General features: G+C 39.0%; 1 protein-coding gene and 1 pseudogene across 2 annotated transcripts in view; both read left to right on the top strand.

Annotated features, from left to right (window-relative positions):
* The first annotated feature begins 586 nt into the window (after positions 1 to 586).
* Positions 587 to 25,377, top strand: part of PGM2L1 (phosphoglucomutase 2 like 1) — a 45,098-nt gene continuing 20,307 nt past the window's right edge. Inside the window, exons 1-3 of the mRNA XM_080912584.1 lie at positions 587 to 894; positions 22,741 to 22,908; positions 24,534 to 24,640. Of these exons, the coding sequence (XP_080768710.1) occupies positions 784 to 894; positions 22,741 to 22,908; positions 24,534 to 24,640 (386 nt within the window). The 5' untranslated portion in view covers positions 587 to 783. The remainder of the gene's footprint in view (positions 895 to 22,740; positions 22,909 to 24,533; positions 24,641 to 25,377) is intronic.
* On the top strand, positions 20,637 to 21,560 carry LOC308416963 (aldo-keto reductase family 1 member B1-like; annotated as a pseudogene). Its single transcript has one exon. The product of its transcript is annotated as an aldo-keto reductase family 1 member B1-like (transcript).

The following is a 25,377-nucleotide window of genomic DNA, read 5'->3' as shown; positions in this document are numbered from 1 at the left end:
GCAGACCACCACTGCACAACCTTAATAAGAAGCGCCGGGGGACAATAGCCATGGGGTGCTGCTTTTTCTCTGAGGGAAGGGAAGGCAACGGGTGTACAGAACCCGGGGAACCGGGCGAAAACTACAATTCCCATGAAGCATCAGGCGCGCCACTTTCGGCTCCCAAGCAAGACGAAGCCCTGAGGCGAAGGGGTGGGGCCTGCGCGCGCCGGGGACTACTAGTGAGTGCAGAGGCGGGCTGCTTGAGACAACTTGGGCACCAGGTGGAGACACACGTGCGAGTGTGGGGCGGGTGATAAGGGAAAGACGGCCGAGGGACGGCAGTTAAAAAAATAAAGCCAGCTGTGCACCGCTGCCTCAGCGGACCGTAAGCGCCGCTGCGGAGGTGCAGGGCGCGCGCTCCCCGGGCTCGCGCCTCATGCCTCAGGCACTTGGACGGGCCGGGGCGGGCGGGGGCGGCGCGGGGGCGGGGCCTAAGGCGGCGCGGGCGAAGGCGGCGACCCAGACATCTGGGACTGTTGTTGTTCTCTCGCCTCACGCCCGCCGCAGTCAGTTCGCGCTGAGATCCGGAGCTTGTCCGCTGGGAGGCGGCCGTCCTGTCTCCGCCCTCCCTCCCGGTCCGCTGAAGCTGCGGCAGGAGCTGGCGCCGACTGAGCAGCTCGCGGCTGGTCTCCGATGCCCTTGGTCAAGGAGGGGGTTTCTGGACCCTGGTGAGCGCACCTAGAGCCCCCAGGACCCGTGGTCTTCGCCCGCCCCTCCGGCCCGCAAACCCGTGTGTCTGCCATGGCTGAGAACGCAGAGGATGACCTGAACTCTAACCTGCTCCACGCCCCCTACCTCACCGGGGACCCCCAGCTAGACACGGCCGTCGGGCAGTGGCTGCGTTGGGACAAGGTGGGTACCTGGTCGCCCCGGCATCTGTCCCTTCTTCCTGCCCACCCTTTCACAGTCCGCCCTTTCCGGTACCCACCCAGGGCTCTGCAGGCTCCTGGGGAGATGGCATCAGCCAGCGCAGGGCTAGTGGAGTTGGGCGATGCCTCTCCCGATGCCTCTCACCTAAGCAGGGGCTGCCTCCCTCAGGTGGGCTGGGCTGGGCAGGGTCCACTGCAGTCGCTTTCTTTTGTGGTAGGCTACACCGCAGCCCTGCTCCCTCCCCGATTCCCCTTCCCTTCAAGTGCAAATCATCTCTCATTGTCAAAAATATTTCATCCTCGTCATTGTAAGTTATATACTCCGTGTACTATGCATCCATCTCCTTTCCTCTTTCTCCCTTGACTTCCTTCTCTGCAGATCCTGAAAGTGGCCTCTGGTACGTTTTTTGAACGTTACTAACCACTCACTATCTGCTTTGGTGTTGCTCTGGTGTGTTTCCACCCTCGGTCACTAGGTAATCGCTGGCTAGGTATTCGCTGGTCTATTTCACTCTTATTTTCTGGGATCACCTTTAGCTATTGAACGCGACAAGGGTTCTCGTTCCTCTGCCGGCAGTTATTTATTGGAAGTATCCTGTTCAAATAATTGTGGCCATGAATATCTTGAATAGTCTAGTTGTACTGCTCTGAGTTTGCATCAATCTTTCTCAAATCTTAAAAGGCAGAGTCTGACCAGATATTAAGGAATTTCTTAGGAATTTCAGAATTGTTGATGTCATTGTTCCTGCTCTCTTCATCTCCTGGTGCAAGTATATAGGTTGGATTGGTGAGAGCTAGAATTAAAATGCACCCTTGTCACTTGTAAAAGAGGCTCTTAGAGGCTCTCTGAGAGGGTGGGATGATTATCCAAGTGTTTGCTTTGTCAAGTGCACACCAGCTACAGCTGCTAAAACAGAGAAGGCAGCACATTTAAAACTGAATTAAAAGGTTTGTGTGGAAGTATGTGAGATTATGTTATACAAAAGAACTACCTAAATTAGCTTTCTGAACCGTTCATTTTCATTTCCCCCCAGGTATCTGAGCAAGATACAAAGAAGCAAAACAAAACAACAACAACAACAAAACCCCAACCAAATACTGAGTGTTCTAGGCCGGCCAGGAAATACTGGTGGTGAGAAAGATAGAAAGAGTTCTTGTCGTCAGCAAGTCTTCAGTTAGTAGATAAGGAAGTCCAACAAATAAGCAATTACAATAAAGTATTTGGTGTTACCAGGGCATATATTTCTAAGATGTTCTAATTCTTCTAGAGTCTGAACCAATGTTTCTCAAACCTGAAGCTGCTAACAGATGATCTGGGAATTGTAAGAGGCATTTCTGACCAGACAACTAGGGTGGGGCCTGACAGCCTTAGTGAGCTTTCAGGTGATCACCAGTTTTGCTTATCTGCGCACCACACTAAAAATGACACTCTTTTCTCTTTCAGTATCAGCCTTGTCTAGGCTTTTCCTAATAAATATCTCAGTTGAGAGAATTAATACTATTTGTCTGTGCTATGCCCAGATCCTGCCAAGATATACTGAAATATTTAAGAACTGTAAAATGCATATAAAAATAATGCTACATCAGTTATAGTAGCAATAACTGAGGTTGCAGTCATTCAGTGTTTGTGGGAATTCAACAGTGAGAATGAACATGAAGACTATGAGGACATGAATATACATAAAAAGAACAGGGAAAGCCTACATAAGAGAGAAGATGAAATACCTCAATGAACATAAAAGAGGCTAAAAACAAAGGCTCCCAATTTAAAATATTGGGAACAAGTAATAAGTACCTTAACAGAAAAAAAGATTTAAATAATTTTTTAGTTATGTTACTGATCTCTTTCTTAATGGGAGATACTGTTTTTATCTGAGAAACAAAGGTTTATCCACTGTAGATTGATACTGAAGTAAGCTAGGCTAAGTCTAAGGCTACTAGGATTGAGAGTACAAAATGAAATTTAAGTATTTTATTATACATTGACAGTACTTATAGTCTTTTAATGCAGAGTCTGAGCTCAAGCTCTGATTAATACCAATCAAGGAATCCCAAATCTTGAAAATTGATGAAGCATGTGATAAGTTATAAATTGGTCTCAGGGCAATTTGCTGTTTGCCATAGTCAGCAACATTACTAATTTTAGCTTTGGTGGCATGGTGTACATTGAAAAGAAAAATGTTATCTGTGTTGAACTTTCTCAATTACTTAACATTCAGATTTGCTAAGATGAAGAGAGACTGAAAGTTGAAAGATGGAAAATTGAATGTGTGTGGTTAACACATTTGTGTCTGCTGGAGCTTAGGGTACATGGAAATCTCTGGAAAGGTATGTGAAGACCAGATTGCTGAAGAGCGGTAGTATACCATTAGTGGATTCAGCAATTAATAGGTGCTAAAAATATAGTGAAGGAAGATAGTCCCAGCCTATAATCTCAATGCTTGGGAGGCTGTTAAAGTAAGAGCAATTAGAGTTTGAGACCAGCCTGGGCTTCATAGCGAGTTCCATGTCAGCCTAGACAGTGTGAGACTCTTGTTATTTATTTTTTGTTTTTACAATCAGATTGATGGGGGGCAGGGTACTCTCTGTAATTGCTGTAGGCCAGCTTTCTCTCAGACTTAGCGGACTTGGATGGATGCAGCCTCCTACTGGCACTCAGGCTTTTACTTAGAATGTTCACTTCCCTGGTCTCAAGATGAGCTCAGTCAACTCAGAGTCATAGAGACAGATGACTGATGTAAGAATACTGTTTTATTAACTTATGTTTTATGATATAGATGCAGTAGATTAATTTCTAATTCAGGCATTTGGTAGATAACCATAGGAAAAGCCAAAGATTTTTGGTGATTATAAAGCCAAATCACAGGGAGTATAATATGTAACATAATCAGCTTGTAACAAGTAAATACATCCATCTCTGTGTGGGTCTATGCTACTACTCTAACCCCATAAGTCCAGGCATCAAGGAGTTCCTCCTATTAGCTGTGCACAGAGAACTCCATTACCAATGTGTTCTCTGCTCGAGGGTAAGGCTCATACCTCCTTCCTATTTCTTTCATTCAGGGATTTCATGCATTTTCAAGTTACAAACAAGTAGTTCTGGCCTAAAAGCTGGGTTCTTTAACATCACAACTATCTATTGATTCTGTTCCAATGTGAATTTTAATTCTCTGTAAGAAATTTATATATCTAGGATGTAAAGCTTGGGTGAGTGGATAGGCACTGAGACACAGGGAGAGCTAACTGTAACAACAACAAATGTCCTGTATATTGACAGCAATGTGGAGGCAGGAATTTGCCATGGCAATCTAAGAAATAGCAAGTAGAACATTCTGGTCTCCGAATGTAGATCTGTATTAAGAAAGTATAATGTGAAGTTGAAGATAGGTTATAAAGAGCCTGGAAAAGGAAACAAAAGATATCAGCCTAAGCCAGTGATTTTCTGGTGTTTAACAGAACATTTTTCAACAAATTAACCAGAACAAAAGGCCGTGAATTAATTCCTGAAGCCTATTTTATTATATAGTAAGTACCTGAGCCTGGGTAATGTATAAAGAAAGGGAGTTTATTTAGCTCAGTTTATATAAGATCAGATAGCCACATTTGTTTGGCTTGAGTTAGAGCCTCATGGCTGATGGAATCATGACAGAAGCATATGTGAAAGGGATTACATAGTGAGGCAGGAAGCCAGAGAGCAGGGAGGAGTCGCCTCGCTCTTCAAATGTTCTCTCCTATTACCTCCTCTCCTCTCTCCTATAAATTACAGCTTACTCTTGTTAGAACTCATCCACAAAATCCCAAGGGAAGTGCCTTTGGTGGTGATCCAGTTATTTCACACTAGGACTCAACTCTTAAAAGCTTCTACTACCTCAGTACCTCATACTGAAGACCAAGTCTTTGATATGGGAAACCATATTTGAGAGACAGGCTACATTTAAACTGTAGCACTTTAAAAAATTTGATAGTTATATAGTTATTCTTTTGAAAATTTAAATTAAAAATTTTAATTACACAGATTAATTTAATCTTCAGAACAATAACTTGCAAGCATAGAAGTCCCAACTGATCATTCCAGTTAGGAAGATGTTGGCAGAAAATATATTGTATTTATAAAACAGAGAAAGTTTATGCCAACTTCCCAGAAAAAAAATGTTGTGGTATTAATAACTAAGTATCAATCTATATGAAGAAAACAATTTGTATGAACAACAAGATAAAGCAATGGGTAAATACATAAACATATATAATGTATTGTACACACGCACAATGGAAATCCAAAATTATAAATTAAAAATAGAGAATTAGTTCACTATCAGATATGAAAAGATAGTATGAAAAAGGAACAGGAAACAAGGATAAGCTCTAGGAAATGAAAGAAAAAAGTGATTCCTCTACCAAATGCATACATACATAGGTATATATGTATACACACACATATATGAGTATTAAAGTTGAAGAAACAAATAAGTAGGTGCTGTGAGAAAAGTTTGTTATGTAATAACTACTACAGGAGTCCATTGTGAAGAAATCCTGGTTGATAAGTTATGCACTAGATCCACATTGTGTCAAGAAACAATGGAACACAATGCCTGTGTCATAAGTAGTTGTTTTAAAAAAGATGCTAGTTATGTTTTAATGGTGAAGATGCCATGTCATTTTTATCAGCATCAGAAAGGCAATTAAATAGTCACCTATGAAGAACTGAAGGAAGGGAAAGAGGCAGAATAGATAGGTCAGCAAAAGCAAGAAGGAAGGAAATAGGGCTTAGTGGTATAGTGCTTGCCTAGCAGGCATGCCACCCTGAGCCAAAAATATAAATAAATAAATAAATAAATAACCTGATTTTGAATAGTTGATTGATGAAGCTTAAGTAAGAAACTCTATTTGAACTCATCTTTTCAGAAGGCACAGGTATATGCTAGAAGAGTCTAAAGTAAACAGTAGAGTATCTTAGCCTAGTAATTATATTATTTTCTCTTTTGATAATCAACCAGAAGATAGAACACAGCACTTAACTTTTTAATTGTGGTAGAAATGCCTACAGGTTATCGTCTCAGTCATTAAGGGTGTATAAAATTCATTAGCTACCATAAAAATATTCACACTATTGTAGAACAGACCTTCAGACTTTCATCTTGTTAGGCTGAAACTCTGTGCCCATTAAATGTTTCTTCCTTCCTCTTTCCCCAGAAAACCACCGATATTTTTTCTGTTTCTAGAATTGGACTGTTCTGTGTACTTTATATGAGTGGAGTCATAGAGTGCTTTACCTTCTGTTGCTGTCTTATATCAGCTAGCACAATGTCCTCATCATCATCCATGTTTAGATAGGATTTCATTTTGACTGCACAAAATGTATAGGTGTTATAAACTTCCTGGAGAGATGAAACACAAGTCTCCTTACTCCAGATAGGAAACCCAGGACAGTCCAAAGTACAGATACTACCAAAGTCCAACTTGGAGAACCAGTGGGTTTTATTAGGGGGTACCTACAAGAACATGGGTGAGGAGTTACTTATAGGAGCAGAAATGATGGGAAAGACCAATGCATTACCCATGTCCACCCCAGCATGGGTGAGAGACAGCTCACAAATCTTGTGGAACATTGCACAGCCTGCAGGCAGCCCAATCTGTCTGTTGAAGACTGTTCTTATTAGGTGCCTACGTTTTCTAAACCTCCTCCAGGCCACTGGGCTGATTTCTGCTTTTCCAGCAGCTGGTCTGGTCTCAGAGTCCTCTTTACAGCTGGGCTCTGAGTACTCTGGTAGGGAGGAGCCCAGACAATCTGGTCAGTTTCAGGGAATGTTTTCAAATTTTGAACCCACATGCTTAAGGAGCTCTCCTGAAAGGTGCAATGTTTCCATCTTGGGGAAACTGTTACACAGAGTAATACAATGGTTTTGGGTTAGGGCCTATGTGCTTTGTTTCATGATGCTTTCTGCCTTCCTAATGACTGTTGGAATTGCTGTTTAGTACTGAGGCTACTGCCCTCTGGTGTTGGGAGTTAATAGAAAGTGATTTGGTCTGGTGCAAAAGCAGAGATTCAGTATGAGCTTATTGTCACAAACCCTGTATAGGATCTTTTCAACTGAAGAATAAGAGCTTGGGTTAGTGACTTTTTTCATTATTGTGACAGGAACACAAGGGAAGAAGGGTATCGTCCATCATGACATGGAAGGCATGGCAGCAGGAACATGAGGCAGTTGGCGTATTATGTTTGTGGCCAGGAAACAGTGACGAATGCTAGTGCTTAACTTGTCTCTTCCTTTTTATTTAGACTTGGACTCCAGCCCATGCAAATGATGCCCATATTTAGAATGAAGAGTCTTTCCAGTTTAGTTAAATCTCTCAGGAAATGCCTTTATAGGCACAAACTAAAGGTTTTTTTCTTAGTTGGTCCCAAACTCCATCAAGTTAACAAGATTAGACATCAAAGTACTATATCTTACCAAAATATTAAAATGCTCATATTTGAATGTCCCAAGGAGTACAAAGACCATAATATTCTAAATGAAAAATATTTTCTCAGATACAAAGCATTTCAGTTTTCAGCTAACCAGAGCTTATCTTGTTAGAAAATTTCTTTGATGTAAGTGGTTTTTTTTTCTTTTGCTGCAGAATTTTCTCATGTTATTTTTCTCTTTGAAATGTTTCAACTTCATGCAGTAAAAAAAAAAAAAAAAGAAAAGAACTTTAAAGCCTATTGTGTTAGTCAGTTTTATGGCACTATAACAAATTACTATAGATGGCCATCTTATAAAGAAAAAAAAAGATTTGGGCTCACAGTTTTGGAGATCTAATTTACAGTTAGTTGGCCTTGCCTCTTTGAGCAGCAGATGGAGCAAACTACTCACCTCATATCCAAGAAGCAAAAGAAAAAGTGGCCTGAGTTCCTCTTAAAAGGAAAAACTCAGTGACCCAAAGACTTCTCACTAGGCCCTACCCCTTAACATTTGCACAACTTCTCAGAAGTGCCATATTGGAGACCTAGACTTAAGCACACAGGAGGGCATTCAGGTTCTGTACTTTGAACACCTATCAATAAGGTAATGGCTAAATTTGACACTCTGAAGTGAAAAGAATAGCAGAAATTTACATCTGTTAAAAGGGCCTCTGCATAAAGATATAAGTACACTATTGTATGTATTTAATTTATGTCTTTTTTTACTTTGCTGTACCAAATACTTTTAATGTGAGATCTATGATAGTTGTATATTTTGTGATCAATACAGTATTGCTTTATAGTATTGTGTAGTGTGACTTTATATACTTGTTTAAATTAACTAAATTGAACCCTTAAAAGGACAGTTTAAGTGTAAAGTATCTCTCAGCCCAGTGTATAAAATAGTACACAGAAAAGTTCTGAAACTAATGTTGAGGAAACACGGATAAAGCCTGATGCATCATAGTGTTTTGCCTTTTGGTATATGAATTAGTGGTAGAAAATGCTTGGTAATGTTCTCATTTTCTCTTTATAAAACATTTGAAAATTATAGCAATATTAAAGAGTCAATTCTTAGAAAATGCCTGCATTCTCAGTGGCTTTATAGTATGTTTTCTCAATGGTATGCAAATTATAAAACTAGACTGAGTGCTGGGAGTGTAGCTCATTACTTTAGCATGCACTGGGCTCAGACTAGTCCCCAGCATCAAGAGCCATCAGTGAATTCCTATCTATCTGAATTGTAGTATACTGTTAGCCCTCTTACTTAAAAATATTTGTTTACAGTTCCGTAGAAGTTCTTTGATATTTGGGAAGACAAGAGTAGATCACTTATCTTATGTAAATCTGAATAAATATTTATACAAACTATAGCTGTAACAACTCATAAAGTACAAAATAACTAGAGAGCACAATAAGACTGTATTTGCCATATTTTATTATTGACTTGTATTTTGTGAAGAAATTATAACTTCTGAAAATCATGTATACTATTTAGAGGTCAAATAATGGGCCCCCACATTTTTTAAAACTATACATTAACCTTTTACATTAGAAATGTAACGTTTTGATTTATTTTCTGGCATTGAAAAAATTTAAAACGATCTTTCAAAAGGAATTAGATTACTTTTAAGTTAAAACAACAACAAAAAATCTAACTAAATAAATTCAGAGAAAAATCTTCTTTTCCTAGATATGCCCTGCAAGAAAAGTGGAGAATGGGATTAGAGGAGTTTACAATGTGTTTTTCATTTGCTTATTTTTTTAAAATCTGTTTTAAATTTAACAAGATCTTACCATTCAACAAGATGGAAACTATTTAGCATTTTGTCTTCTTTTTAAAGCAGATAAAAATAAATTTGTTAATAAACCTCATTTTTTCTTAATTTCCCTAAAAAGTTCCATGAGCATCTTAACATAAAAGCTTTATAACCACCTTTCCATCTGCAGACTTCTGCCACAACTCAGTCTTCATAATTACATACCCCAGCTAGATTAGTCAGCTCACAGTCAACACTAAGTCAAGTGTAATTCTAGCTAAGTCAGGGTTAGAGAAGGGGAGTTGGACCTTAAGGGCACAGCAGTTCAAGCCTGTTTTGGATTCAAGTTCTGGCTCTTCTCTGAGCCTCAGTTTGTGTATGGGATAAAAAGAGGATTTTAGAAATGTGAGTAATTATCTCAAACAACCTCTGAGTGGATTAAGACTTGGGAAATTAACATTGCTTGCACTTATGGTTGTATTATGTTTATACAATACAAAGAGATGGTTCCTCTTTTCTTTATGTCATCCAGTGATACTATAAACTTTATTAAATTCTTATATGCTAACACTTGTTGAGTACAAGAATATCTCAATGATCTTTGATTTTAGTTATCACAATTATAGACTGTATTGCTGCCAGTCAGCATGAGGGTTCTTTTGCTTAGAATAGGAATCATGAATAGGCAAAGTATAATTTTCTTGTGCCAGCAGCTCTGAGCAAGAGAGCTGCTGCTCTTGGATTATTTGCTCCCGGGATTATAACTCTTAGACTCTTAAGTGCTACTAGCTCAGAATCTAATTGTTGATGCTGTAACCTTGAATTTAGTGCATTGGCATCTCAATGCCCTAGTACTTAGCTCCTTGGCAGCCAATGCTAGGAACTGTGCAGCTTTCTCCAACTTTTCTAGTGTTAGGGTCATTCAGTTCTTCTCCAGGCTTGATTCTTTACAGTCTCTTGCTTTCTTAGCGCTTCTGTAGTGATAGCCTCAACTCTCAGTAGTCTCTGGATCTCTTCTGGCACCTTCTAGCTGCTGCTCTTGGGTATGTCTGGAACAGAAATCCCAGGAGTTGTCTGTCTTTCCTATTACAAGCTCACTCTACAGATTACAAGGGGGTAACACCAGTCAGGTGAGGCTTTACTGGGGCCAGAGTTAAAGTTCCAGGGGGTGAGTAGACAAGAGAGATATTTGAGGCTGCTCACAGGAGAATAAGCATATACAGTCATATACATGCGTGCATGCATTACCTGCCATAGGAGTGCTTAGGAGGTGAGGTACTCCTTCCAGACCAAACTTAAGACATCTGGGAGGAGGTGGACAGCTATAGGTAAGGTATGTACAGTAACTGTAGAAACTTACCTGAAGCTACCATGGGTGCAAGGAAGTTTCCTTAAAGAAAGCTTCTGTTCACAATATCAGTGGGTCCTGCCATTGGAGTGAAGTCTTCAGATGTTGGTGGCAGGGTGGGGGATCTCCCTGAGCAGCCTTGAAGTTTTTAGAATAGCTGGTCATTGTGGTGCATGTCTGTAATCGCAGCACTTAGGAGGAGATGAGGGTATGAGGATCATGAGTTGAAGGTTATCTTCAACCATGTAGCAAGTTTGGGAGTAGGCTGAGCTAATCAGATACACAGTTGGACTTTTCTTAGCCTTATAGGCAGCTAATGGTCCATGATTTTTTTTTAAAGCTATTTAATTTTTTTTTTTGCTAAAATACAAAAATGTGATTAGTTTTTTATTGATTGTCTATTCAAAAGCCCAATACTAATTCCAATTTCTTTTGTTTTGTATATAGGACAAATCATTTACTCTTTATGCTATTTTTTTAGAGTAGTATATTTTTGTGTCTTTTTTTTTTCTTGCCTTTTACCTTAACTAGTGGTGGTTTTTCTCTTTTTGTTTTTTCTTCTCTATTTTTAATTATAGCTATCCATGATAGAACCAGGAAGTTCCTTTCTCTTTTTTGTTGTCTAAGATATATACATATATAATCTATGCATATACACAAAAACATGTTTACATTTCCTTGGCTTCAGATTTACTGTGATCTGGTGTTATGTTATGAGACATACATCTGTTTTTGTCCCTGGTTGTTAGTACAGTGTTTCTAAAACCTTTGGAATTTCCTGAGTATTTAGAAGTATCCTTTGTTATTCATAACAGCCCCCTTTGATCACATCTGAGTTTATGATTAGGTGGAGCCCTTAGACAGTCTTCAAATAGTCTGGTCACCAGAATGACCTGTGAACCTTTTTGTCTCTCACTAACTGCTGACCTCTGGTGAAGGAAGGTCAGGGGAGTAGAAATTAGGCTTTGTAACAACTCTTGAATCACTGAATCAAAAGTGCTAGGAGGACTATTAGCTAGAGAATGGATGCTGCATCTCCTCCCCCACTGCTTGCCTTACATCTCTTTCCTTTGGTTGTTCCTGAGTGCATTTATAATAAGCTGACCAGCTAGTCTCTTGAGTTTTGTAAGGCATTCTAGAAGTTTTGAACATGAGGAGCTGATCATCCAGAACTCCCTTTTATGGGTCTATGATTCTTTGTTTAGAATTTCCACTCACATTCCAAAATGAGGACAGTACTGTGGACTAAATGTTGAGGTCCAGAAACTGCCTCACAAACCATATGAACACCGACCAGGGCCATGGTCCAGATTTGAGAACTGACTCTGAATTAAGATCCCACAGGGTTTTTAAACCTCAAATCCATGAACATCTGTGCCAAGTTATTTGGACAATCAGAGTTAAGGCATAGATATTTCCTTAGGATTATGCCTTTGTTGTATACTTATCCTGTTCCTATTGGTTGAGATATTCACCTGTGGCAGGGGACTTCCCTTGTCAAATATTCATGTTCTAATTTGTCTACCAGGATGAAACTTGTCTAACATTCATGTCTTAACTTGCCAACCAGGATGTCAGTTACCCACATACATATCTCTTTTTTCAAGTAGGATGTCAATTCCTAGGGAGGTTCTTACTAGACCACTACTCAAAATGGAAATCTTACTCCAAATAGTTTCTTATATTGATGCAGGTGTTTCAGTTATGTTTAGGTCTATCTCAGGGACACCTTATAAAGGCAGATATCATAAAAGCTTATACATAGGTGTAGGAAGTCCTGTTAGGTGGTTGGTTCGGGTCCAAGCTTATTGTGGGTAACTATACAAAACATTTCTACTGATTTCTATGGTGATTGGTTTCCAAGAGCACAGAACATAACAATCAGTATACAATCTTGGCATTAGAAAGTTTCCTAGTAACAACAGAAACATGAGAAAGTTTGCTTATAATGGCAGGCTAGCCAGGTAACAGTAACTTAGGCCTTAACATTTTACCTAGGCCTTAACATTTTACTTAAGACATAACATTCCATCTAGGCCTTAATATTTTACTTAGGTCCTAACAGTAAACCCTTTAATCTTTTGGATCTGATCTGAGGCCAGAGACATAGTGTCAGAATTAAGTAAAGTCATAAATAATCAGTTTAGAGCCTGAGAAGTAGAGAACTATTGATATTGGGAAGGACACTTTAAACTGAAACTTTAGGGCAAAAGCTCTGGTGGTCCCAACAAACCAGATGACTACCTGTCCCAGTTCACCAAGATTTAACCAATTTATGTTGTCTAAGTCACTTTTCTATTGCTGTGTTAAACACAGTGACCAAGGTAACTTGTAAAAGAAAGTGTTGAATGTGGGCTTATATGATTAAATTTGTTGGCATTAATGGTGGAAAATATGGAGCAGTAGGTGAGAGCTTACTATACCTTGAGACATAACCAGAGAAAGAGATGCTAGAAATGGTGTGGACTTTGAAACCTTAAAACTTGCCCCCCACCCCGTGACACACCTCCTACTACAAAGCCCCACCTCCTAATCCTTTGCACAGTTTCATCAGCTGGGACCAGACTTTCAAACAGATGAGATGTGGGAGTGGGGGCGGGAGGCATTCTCATTAACATCACCATACAAAAGGAACAGATAAAACCAAGGTACTAATAGTTTTAGGCTTAATTAGGGGGATAATTATGTTTAAGGAAAAATATGCATAATAAAACAGTCTGGGCAGAATGTTGCCCTACTGTTTTATTGTCTGATACTTGCAAAAAAAAAGCAGCTTTTAAATGCTTGTTATAAAACCACCTATTTGTGTCAGAAGAAAAAAAAATCCTGCAAACATTTTTACATAATGATTTTATTTTGTCCTTATGATCATTAGATCATATTTTATTCTTTTTTACTTTTACACTTAAGATTTTATTCTCCTCCAAGTCTACCCTCCTACTGTTCCACATCCCATACCTCCTACCTGTACCCCTTGTCTCCACAAGGATGTCCCCACCCCATTCACCCCACCAGACCTCTAAACTCCCTGAGTCCTCCAGTCTCTCCAGAGTTAGGTGCATCTTCTCTGACTGAACCCAGACCCGAGAGTCCTCTGCTGTGTATGTGTTAGGGGCCTCATATCAGTTGATGTTTGCTGCCTGGTTGGTGATCCAGTGTCTGAGAGATTTCAGGAGACCAGGTTAATTGAGACTGGTGGCCCTCTTACAGGGTTGCCATCCTCCTCATATATTACATACATGGCTTATGAGCATTCCTCGCCTAAGATAAAAATGCTGAGTGTCTCACATATTAAAATTTAATAAGATTTCAGATATGATATTTGAATGTATCATTATACTTTTTATGTATGTATGTGCATATGTGTGCTTGTTCATATTTGTAGGTACATGTGTATTTTTGAGTGTCGTGGGTAGCCAGAGGATGACCTTGTGGGTCATCTTCAGTGATATTAATCTACTACCTATAAATCAGGGTCTCTCATTGGCCTGGAGCTCACCTGTTAGGCTAGGCTGGTCGGCCATTAAGCGCCAGGGATCATCCTGTCTCCACTTTCCATCACTAAGATTAAAAGTACATGTCACCAAGACCAGCTTCTTACATAGATACCCAGGATTAAACGGAGATCGATCTTCATGCTTGGGAAAGCACTTTACCAACTAAGCCATCTCTCTAGTTCCTTATGTTAGACTTTTTATTTCACCATTTTTCTATAGAATGTGTAGTTTACTTACATTTTAGGTAATACTATTAACATTATTTTAGTGAGTATCCTTTTAACTAAATCTTTGGTTTGTTTGTTTTTGTTTTGTTTTGGAGACAATCACATAGACTAAGCTGGCTATGAACCAGACCAGTGATGTCACTGAGGACATAGAACTAAGTCTTAACATGAATCCCTGACTTACTGCACTTCTTTTTGGGAATAAATTTCTAGAAATAGAACAACTGGATCAAGACCATTTAATATTTGAGCTACTGGCTAAGTAGCCTTTTACTTCAAATTCTTGGGATAAGCAGTATTTCAGATTTTCTAAGTTTAGAGTTTTAAAGTCCCTTTGTGCAAGTTGTAGCTTTCAAAAAAAGCTGGAGTCATTTATGTATTTCATCTTACGTTCTTTGTCTTTCTGAATGACTTTGACATGCCTCAGTTGAAAGTCACAATCTGTGTTCCCTCTCCCAGAACTTGGGTGAGGGAGTCTTTGTCATAACCTCAAGAGATAGCAGGAGCAGTGGAAGTAAGCCGATTCCAGGGCTAGGCCAGGAAAGGTGGTAGAGCTTTTCCCTGGATGGCTTCTTTTTAGGACACTTGCCCTTTGAACCCAGCATGGTGAGAACACCCAGCCTACAAGGAGTGCCTTTTGTAGGCAGATGTTCCATTTAATAGCAAGCATCCTAGCTAACAGCCACCATCACTGTCAGATACACGACAGACAGGACTGGAGTTGATTCCAGCAAGCAGATCATTGAGTCTTTCAGCAGAGGCCTCAGACACTTCCTGTATACAGAAACTGTGGAGGATAATAGGTGGTTATTGATTTTGGCCTTAAAGTTGGGATGATTTATTATCTAGCCATAGTAAATTCATCCTTCTTCTCTAGCTCTGCTCTTAAAGTCTCTTAAATTAAATCATGAAGCCATTTTCACCTAAAAATTAAGATCAGATAAAAATAGTATCTTTTTTTTAAGTTTTATTTATTATTATTATATATAATTACACTGTAGCTGTCTTCTGACACACCAGAAGAGGGCATCACATCCCATTACAGATGGCTGTGAGCCACCATGTGATTGCTAGAATTTGAACTCAGAACCTCTGGCAGAGCAGCCAGTCCTCTTAACCGCTGAGCCATCTCTCCAGCCCCAAAAATGGTATCTTGATGTAATTGTATTTTCTGAGTTACTGTGAGAAGCCTGTCTAGTCCAAATCTAATACCAAAATTGTCATGTTTCTACTTCCAGCTTGTTCCCTGTCCCTCCAACATTCAGTTCATACTCACTTTACTCTTAATCAGGTCAGACCTTGCTTCCTTCAGTTTCCTTTCCTCAGTTCATCCTAGCTTAAAAACTTACTCCAAATACTGATATATCACCAGAACCCATGCATACTCTCTGTAGAAACTGCCCTTTTACTTATCTTTCCGCCTCACTACATAGTAAGCTTTGTAAGGTCCTTTGTAGTATCCTCTAAATATGGCACATAGTATGCGCGTAGAAAATAGGTATTTTTATTTAGTTAGTTTTAATTATTTTACTATTCTATGTGTATGGTGTTTGGCCAACATATATGTCTGTGTACCATGGCCATGCCTATGTGTCTAAGAAGGCCAGAAGTGGGTATCATATCCCCTAAAACTGGAGTTATTGTGGATGCTGAGAATCAAACCTGAGTCCTCAGCAAGAGCAGCCAGTGCACCTAACCACCAAACCATCTCTCTAGCTGCATTCTTGTTTTTATACTGTTAGAGATCAATGCTGGGGCCTGTGCACTAAACCACACTCTGCCAGTGAGCTACATCCCCAGGAAGGCTTTAAAACACAATCACTGACATCTTTAACTTTTCACATTAATCTAGTATTATACTCAAGTGATACCCAAGTTATATTTTAAAACTTATTTTCCAGTTGTGGTCTAGTTAATATTTTCATCTCTTGGATTTTATTTTTCCCAGAAAAATGATTTTTAAGTAAATTTTGCTTTATATGATGAGTATAGCCATTCAAGCTTTTTATCTAGGCCAGTTTAATGATAATTTGAGTAAAGTTTTTTAAAGATAAGGAAATTAAATTTAGAATTATACACAGATTTTTTGTATGGGGAAACACTCCTTTAACATAATCATATTTTGGACCATTTCTCTGGGAATCCTTGGTATGGACCTGGCCAGTGTTCATCTTCCTGGCCAGTATTTAATAAGGCTTGCTTCAATTGGGAAGAACATGATTATATTTTGAAGCTAATAAGCAGTCATCTGACTGTATTCCCTGCTCTGCTCCAGGGCTCTGGAAATGGATCTCCAAGCTGGCTGACCCCCAGAAGTAAATGTCAACCGTGTCCACCCATCAGGTTTTCAGACTGCAGTTTCCTGTTTCAATTTCTCTTTAGACATAAGCTTGTAAAATTCTTAATCATTTTATTAACCTGGCATTTGTTGTTCAGACACAGATCTCTGAATGAGATATTATAGAAGAGTTTGTGCATAGGCTCCATGTGATGAATAACAATATTAGGAATTAGGATTGTTAATTGATTGATACTGTATTCTTTAATATCTTTTCTAATCTTCTAAGTGATACAGTGCATGGTTCAGATTGTTTGCAAGCTGTTAGGTCTAACACTCAGATATTCTTAAGTAGATTTGAGTTGCACAGGAATTATAAAATAGGCAGTATATTACTTTTCTCATTTCTGTGACCAAAAACCTGACAAGTAGCAACTTAAGGAAGACTCTTTCTTTCTTTCTTTCTTTCTTTTTTTTCTTTTCTTTTCTTTCCTTTCTTTTTGGTTTACAGTTTGAGGAGAGTACTCCTCAAGACAGCAGGTGAAGGAGATGTCTGAGTGGTCTTTATCCACAATCAGGATCAGAGAGTTAGGGGGTGTGGGGCAGCGAGCTGGTCCTCCACTTCTTTCTCCTTTTTAGAACCTCAGCCCATGGGATGCTGCAGTCTACATTCAGGATAGATCTTTCCTCAGTAAGCCTTCTGGAATCACCCTCATAGATGCATCCAGTGGTGTGCTTCCATAGGGCTTCTAAGTTCAGTCAATCTTGCAGTAAGTATTATCCATCACAGGTAAACCCACTGACAAACTTGGTTACTTTTATATGCATTTATATTTACTACTCAGAAGCAATGCAAAAGGACCTAATTATGAGCATAATAGGTTTAGAAACGCTTAGACAAGTCCAATGATTTTTCATATGTAAGTGATATAAATTCCTTCAGTTGTTGGCAGAGTTGGTGTGATTGGTGTAGTGTGTAGCTTTCTTCATAGTCGTGAAAGGTTGTAAGAAGTTAAATAACATTTCTGTGTATTCAAAGTATCTTGGGAAAGCCATTTTATTCAGTGGTGTAGCCACAGGCAAGGTACATATGCTCTAGTAAACAAACCCTCACTCATGTACCTATAAGGAGCCCCAATGAAACTCATGGAGTAACCAAAAATAAATTAAAAATGTAAGTACAGGTATGAAAGTAGAAGGCAGGGCTAATGAATCAGTAATGGGGAGGAGGACAATATGATTGAAATTTGTATGTGTATAAAAATGTTATAATAAAATGCATTATATATAATATGTGCTAATACAAACATTTCAAAAACTAATGCAAATACTAAAAGATCACTTTCTTCATATTTGCATTTGGATTTAAAGGTTCCATGAGTATTATGTAAGTAGTTAACTTCCTTTTCCTCCTTTTAGCCATATAGAGATGCAGCAATCAAGCTGGGCAGAGGCAGGTGGATTTCTGTGAGTTCCAGGCCAATCAGAGCTACATAATGAGACCCTGTTGTTAAGCAATCAACCCCCCCACCCCCACCCCCATCCCCGCTTTCTTGAGGATGTGTATGTGTTTAACAGTTGCCAGGAGGGGAAGTCTTAGTGGGTTACAAGAATTTGTCCATCCTCTTACAAATAATCCAAGTTAACTGCACTGACTTGCCAAGCTGGACGTGGGTGGAATCATTTCTTCAGCCTGCCATTTCTCTTCCTGTCTGGGGTGACAGAAATAGACTCTCAGGCAGTGACGTAATAAGAGCAGTTTGTGAGATGAAAAAGAATTCACATAAACTCATAATAGACTTAGCCATTATGAATACAAAACTAGTAGTTATAATAAATGATAGGTTCTATATATGTGAAATATCCAGACAGTATTAGGGCTATAAAACGTAAATGTCACCTATCCATCTCAGTTTCCACTCCTGGCATTTCCTTCAGAGATAATCAGTATTTTTCGTTTTTTTTTTTTTTTTTTTTTTTTTTTTTTTTTTGCATGAAATATGTCTGCATGGTATAGATGTATACTTTTTTATACTAATGAAAATATTTTATATATTTTTCTGCCTACCTTTTATTTATTATATCTGAGATATATATGAAAATTGTATTTGAAAATAATTTACCTATATTACTTTAGGTTCTTGTTACTGTTTACTGACATCATGGTTATTTAAAGATTATTTTTTTAGCAACAAATTTTATTATTTGAAAAAAAAGCCATTTATAACTACATAGCTTTTAAAGTCTTTTTCCAAGTTTATAACACCATGTAATTCAATTAATAAATTAATTTAATTATTAGCTATTAATTAATAGAGACATGAATTTAAAATAGACCTCAAATGTTTGTTACCACAATCATTTAACTCTTTTTTTAAAGACTTGTTTATTTTATTTATATGAGCACATTGTAGCTGTCTTCAGACACACCAGAAGAGGGTATCAGATTCTATTACAGATGGTTGTGGGCCACCATGTGGTTGCTGGGATTTGAACTCAGGACCTCTGGAAGAGCAGTCAGAGCTCTTAGTCACTGAGCCGTCTCTCCAGCCCAATCATTTAACTCTTTTTCATTCATATTTACTGTGTTTAATGTATCATGATTCTTCATTGTTATTTTTCTCAAAATTAATAGCTTTTAAGGAGTAGGACATAAGTTAGTACTGTATCTGAGATTTGCAATACAGAGAAGTTTAGGCCCTACTCTCACGTCTGTGCAGTTTAATATTAGAAAGTATATTTAGTCAACTCATAGTTACTGGTAGATCATTTGTATATTTAGGTAGCTGTATCAAAAAGGATGCTGTTGCACTTTCTATCTGGAGTTGAATTGTTTTATACATTATTAACTTGCTCAGTACAATTGTTTTGTACTTAGGACCAGACCAGATGTTCAACCAAATGTGTTTTAAGTCCTGCCTAGCTAGTTCAGTCTTCTTGGGTCCTTCTGTGAATCATTTTTATCTTCGTCTGTGTGATAGTTATAATAGTACTACCAGCAAGAATGCAGCAGTGAACACTCTGGTGTTGACAATTGTGTAAAGTGAAGTATTGCTTCTGCACAAGAGTCTGTGGGTCAAAAGCATATGTAATCTAAAATTAGATGTTTGCTGCAGACACTCTGAAAGACCGTCCCAGTTTACAGTCTCACTAACTCAAATCCAGTACTTACCCTCCACATAGAGGCCGTTGAGGCTCTGCTCTACTCTCCTGATGTCAACACTTTCACTTTCAAATCTGATGATGCCTTTAACTTTGGGGTAGTTTGTTAGTAGCTTATTCTTTTGTTTAGATTTTTCTCCTAATAGCTATTCATATTTTTAATCCAGGCTCTGTAGATGTTAGTGTATGCCATTTACAAAACAGAAAATGCTCAAATCTAAGTTTTAGACATGCACCACCCTTCAGTGTTAAACAGATTAAAATCTCAGAGCCAGGTATGGTGGTACATGCCTGTAATCTCAGCACCTGAGAGGTAGAGGCAGGATAATCAGGAGTCTAAGGCTAGCCTTGCCTATAAAGTGAGTTCAAGGACAGCCTGAGCTACACGAGAGCCTGTCTCAAAAAGTAAGAAAATTCAGTTAATAGAATTGCTAAGTCTTATTGGTTTGCCTACAAACTCTAGTTACTTTAAACTGTTTGGTTTAAATTATGTATTAATAAAGTTTTTATGTCTAAGTACAAAGTTCTCTTGGCATTGAATACCCTTTGGGTGACTTGGTTTGTAATGCTGAGCATTAAATAGCATTATATAAACTATCAATGCAGAAAATGTAATACTACAGACTTAACTCATAGTAACTTTCAGGAGAGAAATTATGGTTCATTTTGGATTTTGAAATATTTAGTGCTCCCATAAAAATATTAGAAAATTTCATTTAGGCTTTCTCATAATTTTTTTCCAATTTGAAATTTGCTGGTCTTTTTGTTTGTTTGCCTGTTTATTTCTTTATGCTAGGGATTGAATCCAGGGCCCTGCACATGCTAAAATTCTAAATATGGATATTGGCATGCCTTGTCTCTCAAGCCATGTTTGCATTTTAATGAAAATCTAACATGACATACCTGACACTTAAAATCTCATCATGGTTGTTTGGTGCTATAGATGAATGGAATGTGAATTTAAAAGACTAGTAGTAAGGGGTATTTGCTGGTTTGGGTGTGTAACGTGCAGCGGTCATGGCTAGCCATCTGGAACTCAACAACGGTGCCAAGATGCCCAACCTGCGCCTGGGCACCTGGAAGTCTCCTCCAGGCCAAGTGACTGAGGCAGTGAAGATTGCTATTGACACCGATGGCACCCAGGTGTACCAGAATGAGAAGGAGGTGGGTGTGGCTCTCCAGGAGAAGCTCAAGGAGCAAGTGGTGAAGATCCAGGATCTCTTCATCATCTGCAAGCTGTGGTGCACGTTCCATGACAAGAGCATGGTGAAAGGAACCACCAGGAGACACTGAGTGACCTGCAGCTGGACTACCTGGATCTCTACCTTATTCACTGTCTAATCAGGCCTTTCAAGCCTGGGCCTGACTATTTCCCATTGGATGCATCAGGAAACATGATTCCTAGTAACACTAATTTTGTGGACACTTGGACGGTTATGAAGCAACTAGTGAATGAAGGTTTGGTAAAAGCAATTGGTGTCTCCAACCTCTTTAGGTTGAGAGGATTTTGAACAAACCTGGTTTAAAATATAAGCCTGCCATTAACCAGATCAAGTGCCACCCATACCTAACTCAGGAGAAGCTGATTGAGTACTGCTATTGCAAAGATATCATACTGACTGAACATAGTCCCCTTGGTTCTCCTAACAGGCCCTGGGCCAAGCCTGAAGACCCTTTTCTCCTGGAGGATCCCAGGATCAAGGCAATTGCAGCCAAGTACAATAAGACTCAGCCAAGGTGCTGATCCTGTTCCCCATTCAAAGGAACTTGGTACTGATCCCCAAGTCCATGACACCAGCACACATTGCTGAGAACTTTAAGGTCTTTGACTTTGACCTAAGCAGTGAGGACATGACCACTCTACTCAGCTACGACAGGTTCTGGAGGGTGTGTGCCTTGATGGGCTGTGCCAAACACGGATTGTCTCTTCCATGACAAAGTCTGAAGCTGCAGATTCCTGCTCCTCACCAAGAGGCTTACAACTGTTCTTTCTGCCTCATCTGGGGCCTGTGCCCCTCTGTACTGGGTGACACCTTGCAGACCAGACAGTGAGAGTTTGTTAGTTTGATGTAGAATCTGCAGGGCAGTACCAGTAGCTGAGCTGTTTGTTCCAGCCTTTCTAGGTCTTTCATCTTCCCACCTGGAGGACTTTAACAGCAATACCTTTTCCAACCCAAGAGAAGCAAGATTTATGACTAAGTCGTGCCACTAACACTTACATTTGAGTGTTTAGAACTGCGATCCTATAAGTCAGGCTTCTCCTTGCCGAAAATAAAAGCTGCTTTTATGGGGGGGAAAAAGACTAGTAAGAGATTTGTTTGTGTGTTTGTTATTTTGTTAGGTTTTTATTTTTAGTTTTTTGAAAAGAGGCCTCAACCTTTCAGTGTAGAGAGGCTGCCCTTAGACTCCTTATAGTCTTTATATCAGATATTGGATAGAAACACAAAATAACTAACTATCCATGGTCTTGGTGAGGTCTAGGAAGGAGATAGACAAGAATGGAGAGGAAAAACAGTATGTATTCTACCCATCAAACTATCTTGGTACTGTTATCCTGCAACCCCTGCATTAGTACTTGGCTTTATAAAGTTTGTTCAGAACCAAGCAAAAGATGATTTACTGTTTGACAATATTGTTTAGAACTATGTCCATTCATGGTTATAGGTATGTTCCACTATGCCTGGTTTATCTTGATTTGAAAATCTAGTTAAGTAGCTATTGGTAGGTATTTTAGTAACACTTATCCAATAGTTTATCTATATATTTTAAAGCTTAATATAGACTCTTGATTATATTGACTAAAATAATTCTTAGTTCTTAAATTTAGGATAATATAAAAAAATAGATAAATGTAAATCATCCTTAGTATCTCTTCAGGACTCAGTAAGTGGAAGGATTTTTAATAATATATATTATATACATACACACATATATATACAAACAAATATATGTATATATTTTATAAAAACATTTTTTAAATAAAAAATATATATTTGTGTTTATGTGCTGTGCTGTGTTTTTGTAGCACATACTAACATTTTGCACCCTCAGACAGGCTTAGGCTTAGGATTAACATTTTTTGTTCTCAATTACATTTTTGCTTTTTTAAAAACAGAATCCCAAAACTAAAGAGCAGATTGAAAATCTCTTGCGAAATGGGATGAACAAGGAATTGCGTGATCGTCTTTGTTGCCGGATGACTTTTGGGACTGCAGGACTTCGATCTGCCATGGGAGCAGGGTTTTGCTACATTAATGACCTTACAGTAATACAATCAACACAGGCAAGTATTACATATATATGTATATATTATATATGTATATACTTTTATATATGTACTTTTCTCACTCTATTATTTTAAAAATTTGGTAATACCCTGTAACTTTAATTTTTTTGAATCCTACTTATAATGATGGTTCTTAAAAGCTTAAACCTCCCTTCTATCCCACCACCCACCTGAGGTAGTAGAAGAAAAAAGATATGGGGAAGTGGACCTGTTTAGAAATGGTTTTTAAAGCAAATTCCATCTGCATTGTCAGGAAATCAGCAGTTCAGTTCACAGGTCAACAGCGGCAGCTCAATATACATGCAAACACTTCGCAGATACCCCAGTAGTCCAGTTCCATAGAGTCAGGATAGCAGCAGTGGTAGCATGACCTAGTGGGAACAGCCAGGCCTCAGCTGAATCAGCATGAGTCAGCAGGAGGAATTCAGACCAAGGCCAACAGGAACACCAGGAGAAGATTTTGGCTGTGCCTCTCTCAACAAAGCAAAAATCAGGAAAGACCAACAAGTACTGCACAGCAAGCTCTCCCAGCCAGCCTCATGGAGCCTCTCTCAGTCCCTTGAGTTCTATTTATACCCTCCAAACGTCACTTGTCCTCCACATGTCAATCAGCCCTGAGTCCGCTGAATCAACAAGAAGCCACAGGGCACCACCAGAAGTGTTTTGGTTCATTTCTTTCTATGGAGTCCCAACAAATGGAGCTCAACTACACAGTGTAAGGCAGACCAATACGTGTGTCATTAGGGAAGAACCCTTCATCACGTGTCCTTCCACATGCTTGCTTTAGCAGAACACCCTCTCTCCTGTGTCTGCTTCAGTGAAACATTCCTTCACTAGTCTGCCTTAGCAAAACATCCTTTTACTGTGTCTGATTCAGGAAAACACTCCTTCACATGTTTGCCCCAGTAAAACATCACCCGACACACCTGACTTTCCAAAGAACAATTAAGTTTCCACTTCAGTACCCTTCTTTTTAAAAAACTGTTTTGTTCAGGAAGGTATTCTCATAAACAAAAAGGACAGACCCAATTTTGATCTTTTGTCTTGCCCCAAATTTATGTTGGAAATCATTTATGTGTCTACAAGAACACAGTTCTTTTCAGGAAGAGTTCTTTGGCTGGGTGTTGTGCACACCTTTAGCCCCAGCACTAGGGAGGGGGAGACTGAAGCTGACGGAACTCTGAATTTGAGAACAGCCTGGTCTACATAGTGACATGATGAAAATTCTGTTCTCTAGAGCCTTGAAGTAAAAACTAGTCTCCCTGGTTTCTTCTGAATGTTCTTTCAGACATGCCCCCTTACCTCTTACCGACCCTCATGTTTTTCTCTCACTCGTGTTTTGTGTGTTGTGCTTGAGTTGTGGCTACTAAAATGGCATTTCTGTAGTAATGTGGTGAGCAGTATTGCTCCCACATTAGTGAGCGTGGCTATGAACATCAAACCCAGTTCTGAGTCAATAAGCTGAATAAAACCAAGAGACTTCAGTCGTAAACTGGGTTGTAGCTCAGTGGCAATGCACTTGCCTAGTTTGTTTGAGGCCCTCAGTTTATGTTCAGTGCTGAAAGGGAAATGGGGGGCACTTAAGATGGATAAGGAACTGATCTTCTCTTTGTTTGCTTCAGGGGATGTACAAATACCTGGAGAGGTGTTTTTCAGACTTCAAGCAGAGAGGCTTTGTTGTTGGCTATGACACTCGGGGTCAAGTGACTAGCAGCTGCAGCAGCCAGAGGTACAGTGTCAATTACTGCAGAGGTTACCTTGGAATGGGGGTAAAATATTTAAATATTTTTTTCTGGTGGCAAGAGTTCTGAAATGAGACCTTTGTACAGCAGCACTATCCCATGCTAATGCTAATTGTATGTTTTACTGAAGCTTGAGGACAATTTTAGCTGAAATAGAAGTAAAACACCTCAGAGATAAGCTTTAGATTTTATAGTAGTATAACTTCTTAAAGTATTGGAAGTTCAAATAATATCAGTGTATATATTGAGGAGGTAGATTATAGGAACGGGGTAGGAGTAATTATGAAGCTTCTGTTCTCTAATAATCCTGCTCCAGGGTCCTTTCATACGTTGATAATCATGGTATCTTTTTACAAAATTTATTTGTCTCATTATCCTTTTATCTTGTTGCCTTTTACAAGTTTTTTTATTTCTTAGCTTAAAACAGCTATTATACCAAACGATGAATGAGACGTAAAGAATTGTAGTGTTGGTTCTGTTTGTTGTTAAAGACCTCTTAGTTTTCTTGTTTGTGTTTGGAGGGTTAGGGTTTTTTGTCTTATGTGTGGGTGTCTGGGAATGAAGCTAGGGCCTGGTGCATACTAAGCCATATCCCTAGCTCCTTAAAGAAAAACCACAAGCAAACAACAACAACAAAACCCTTACTTAACAGTTTCAGGTTGGAGCATCTAGCTTAAGTAATTGTTTGGCTGGGCATGGCAGCACACAAGGGAGGCTGAGCAGG

The sequence above is a fragment of the Micromys minutus genome (assembly GCF_963924665.1).
Source record: "Micromys minutus genome assembly, chromosome: 2".
NCBI lineage: Eukaryota > Metazoa > Chordata > Mammalia > Rodentia > Muridae > Micromys > Micromys minutus.
Note: the sequence above shows the minus strand (reverse complement) of the source record. Positions and strands in the feature narration are given on the sequence as shown.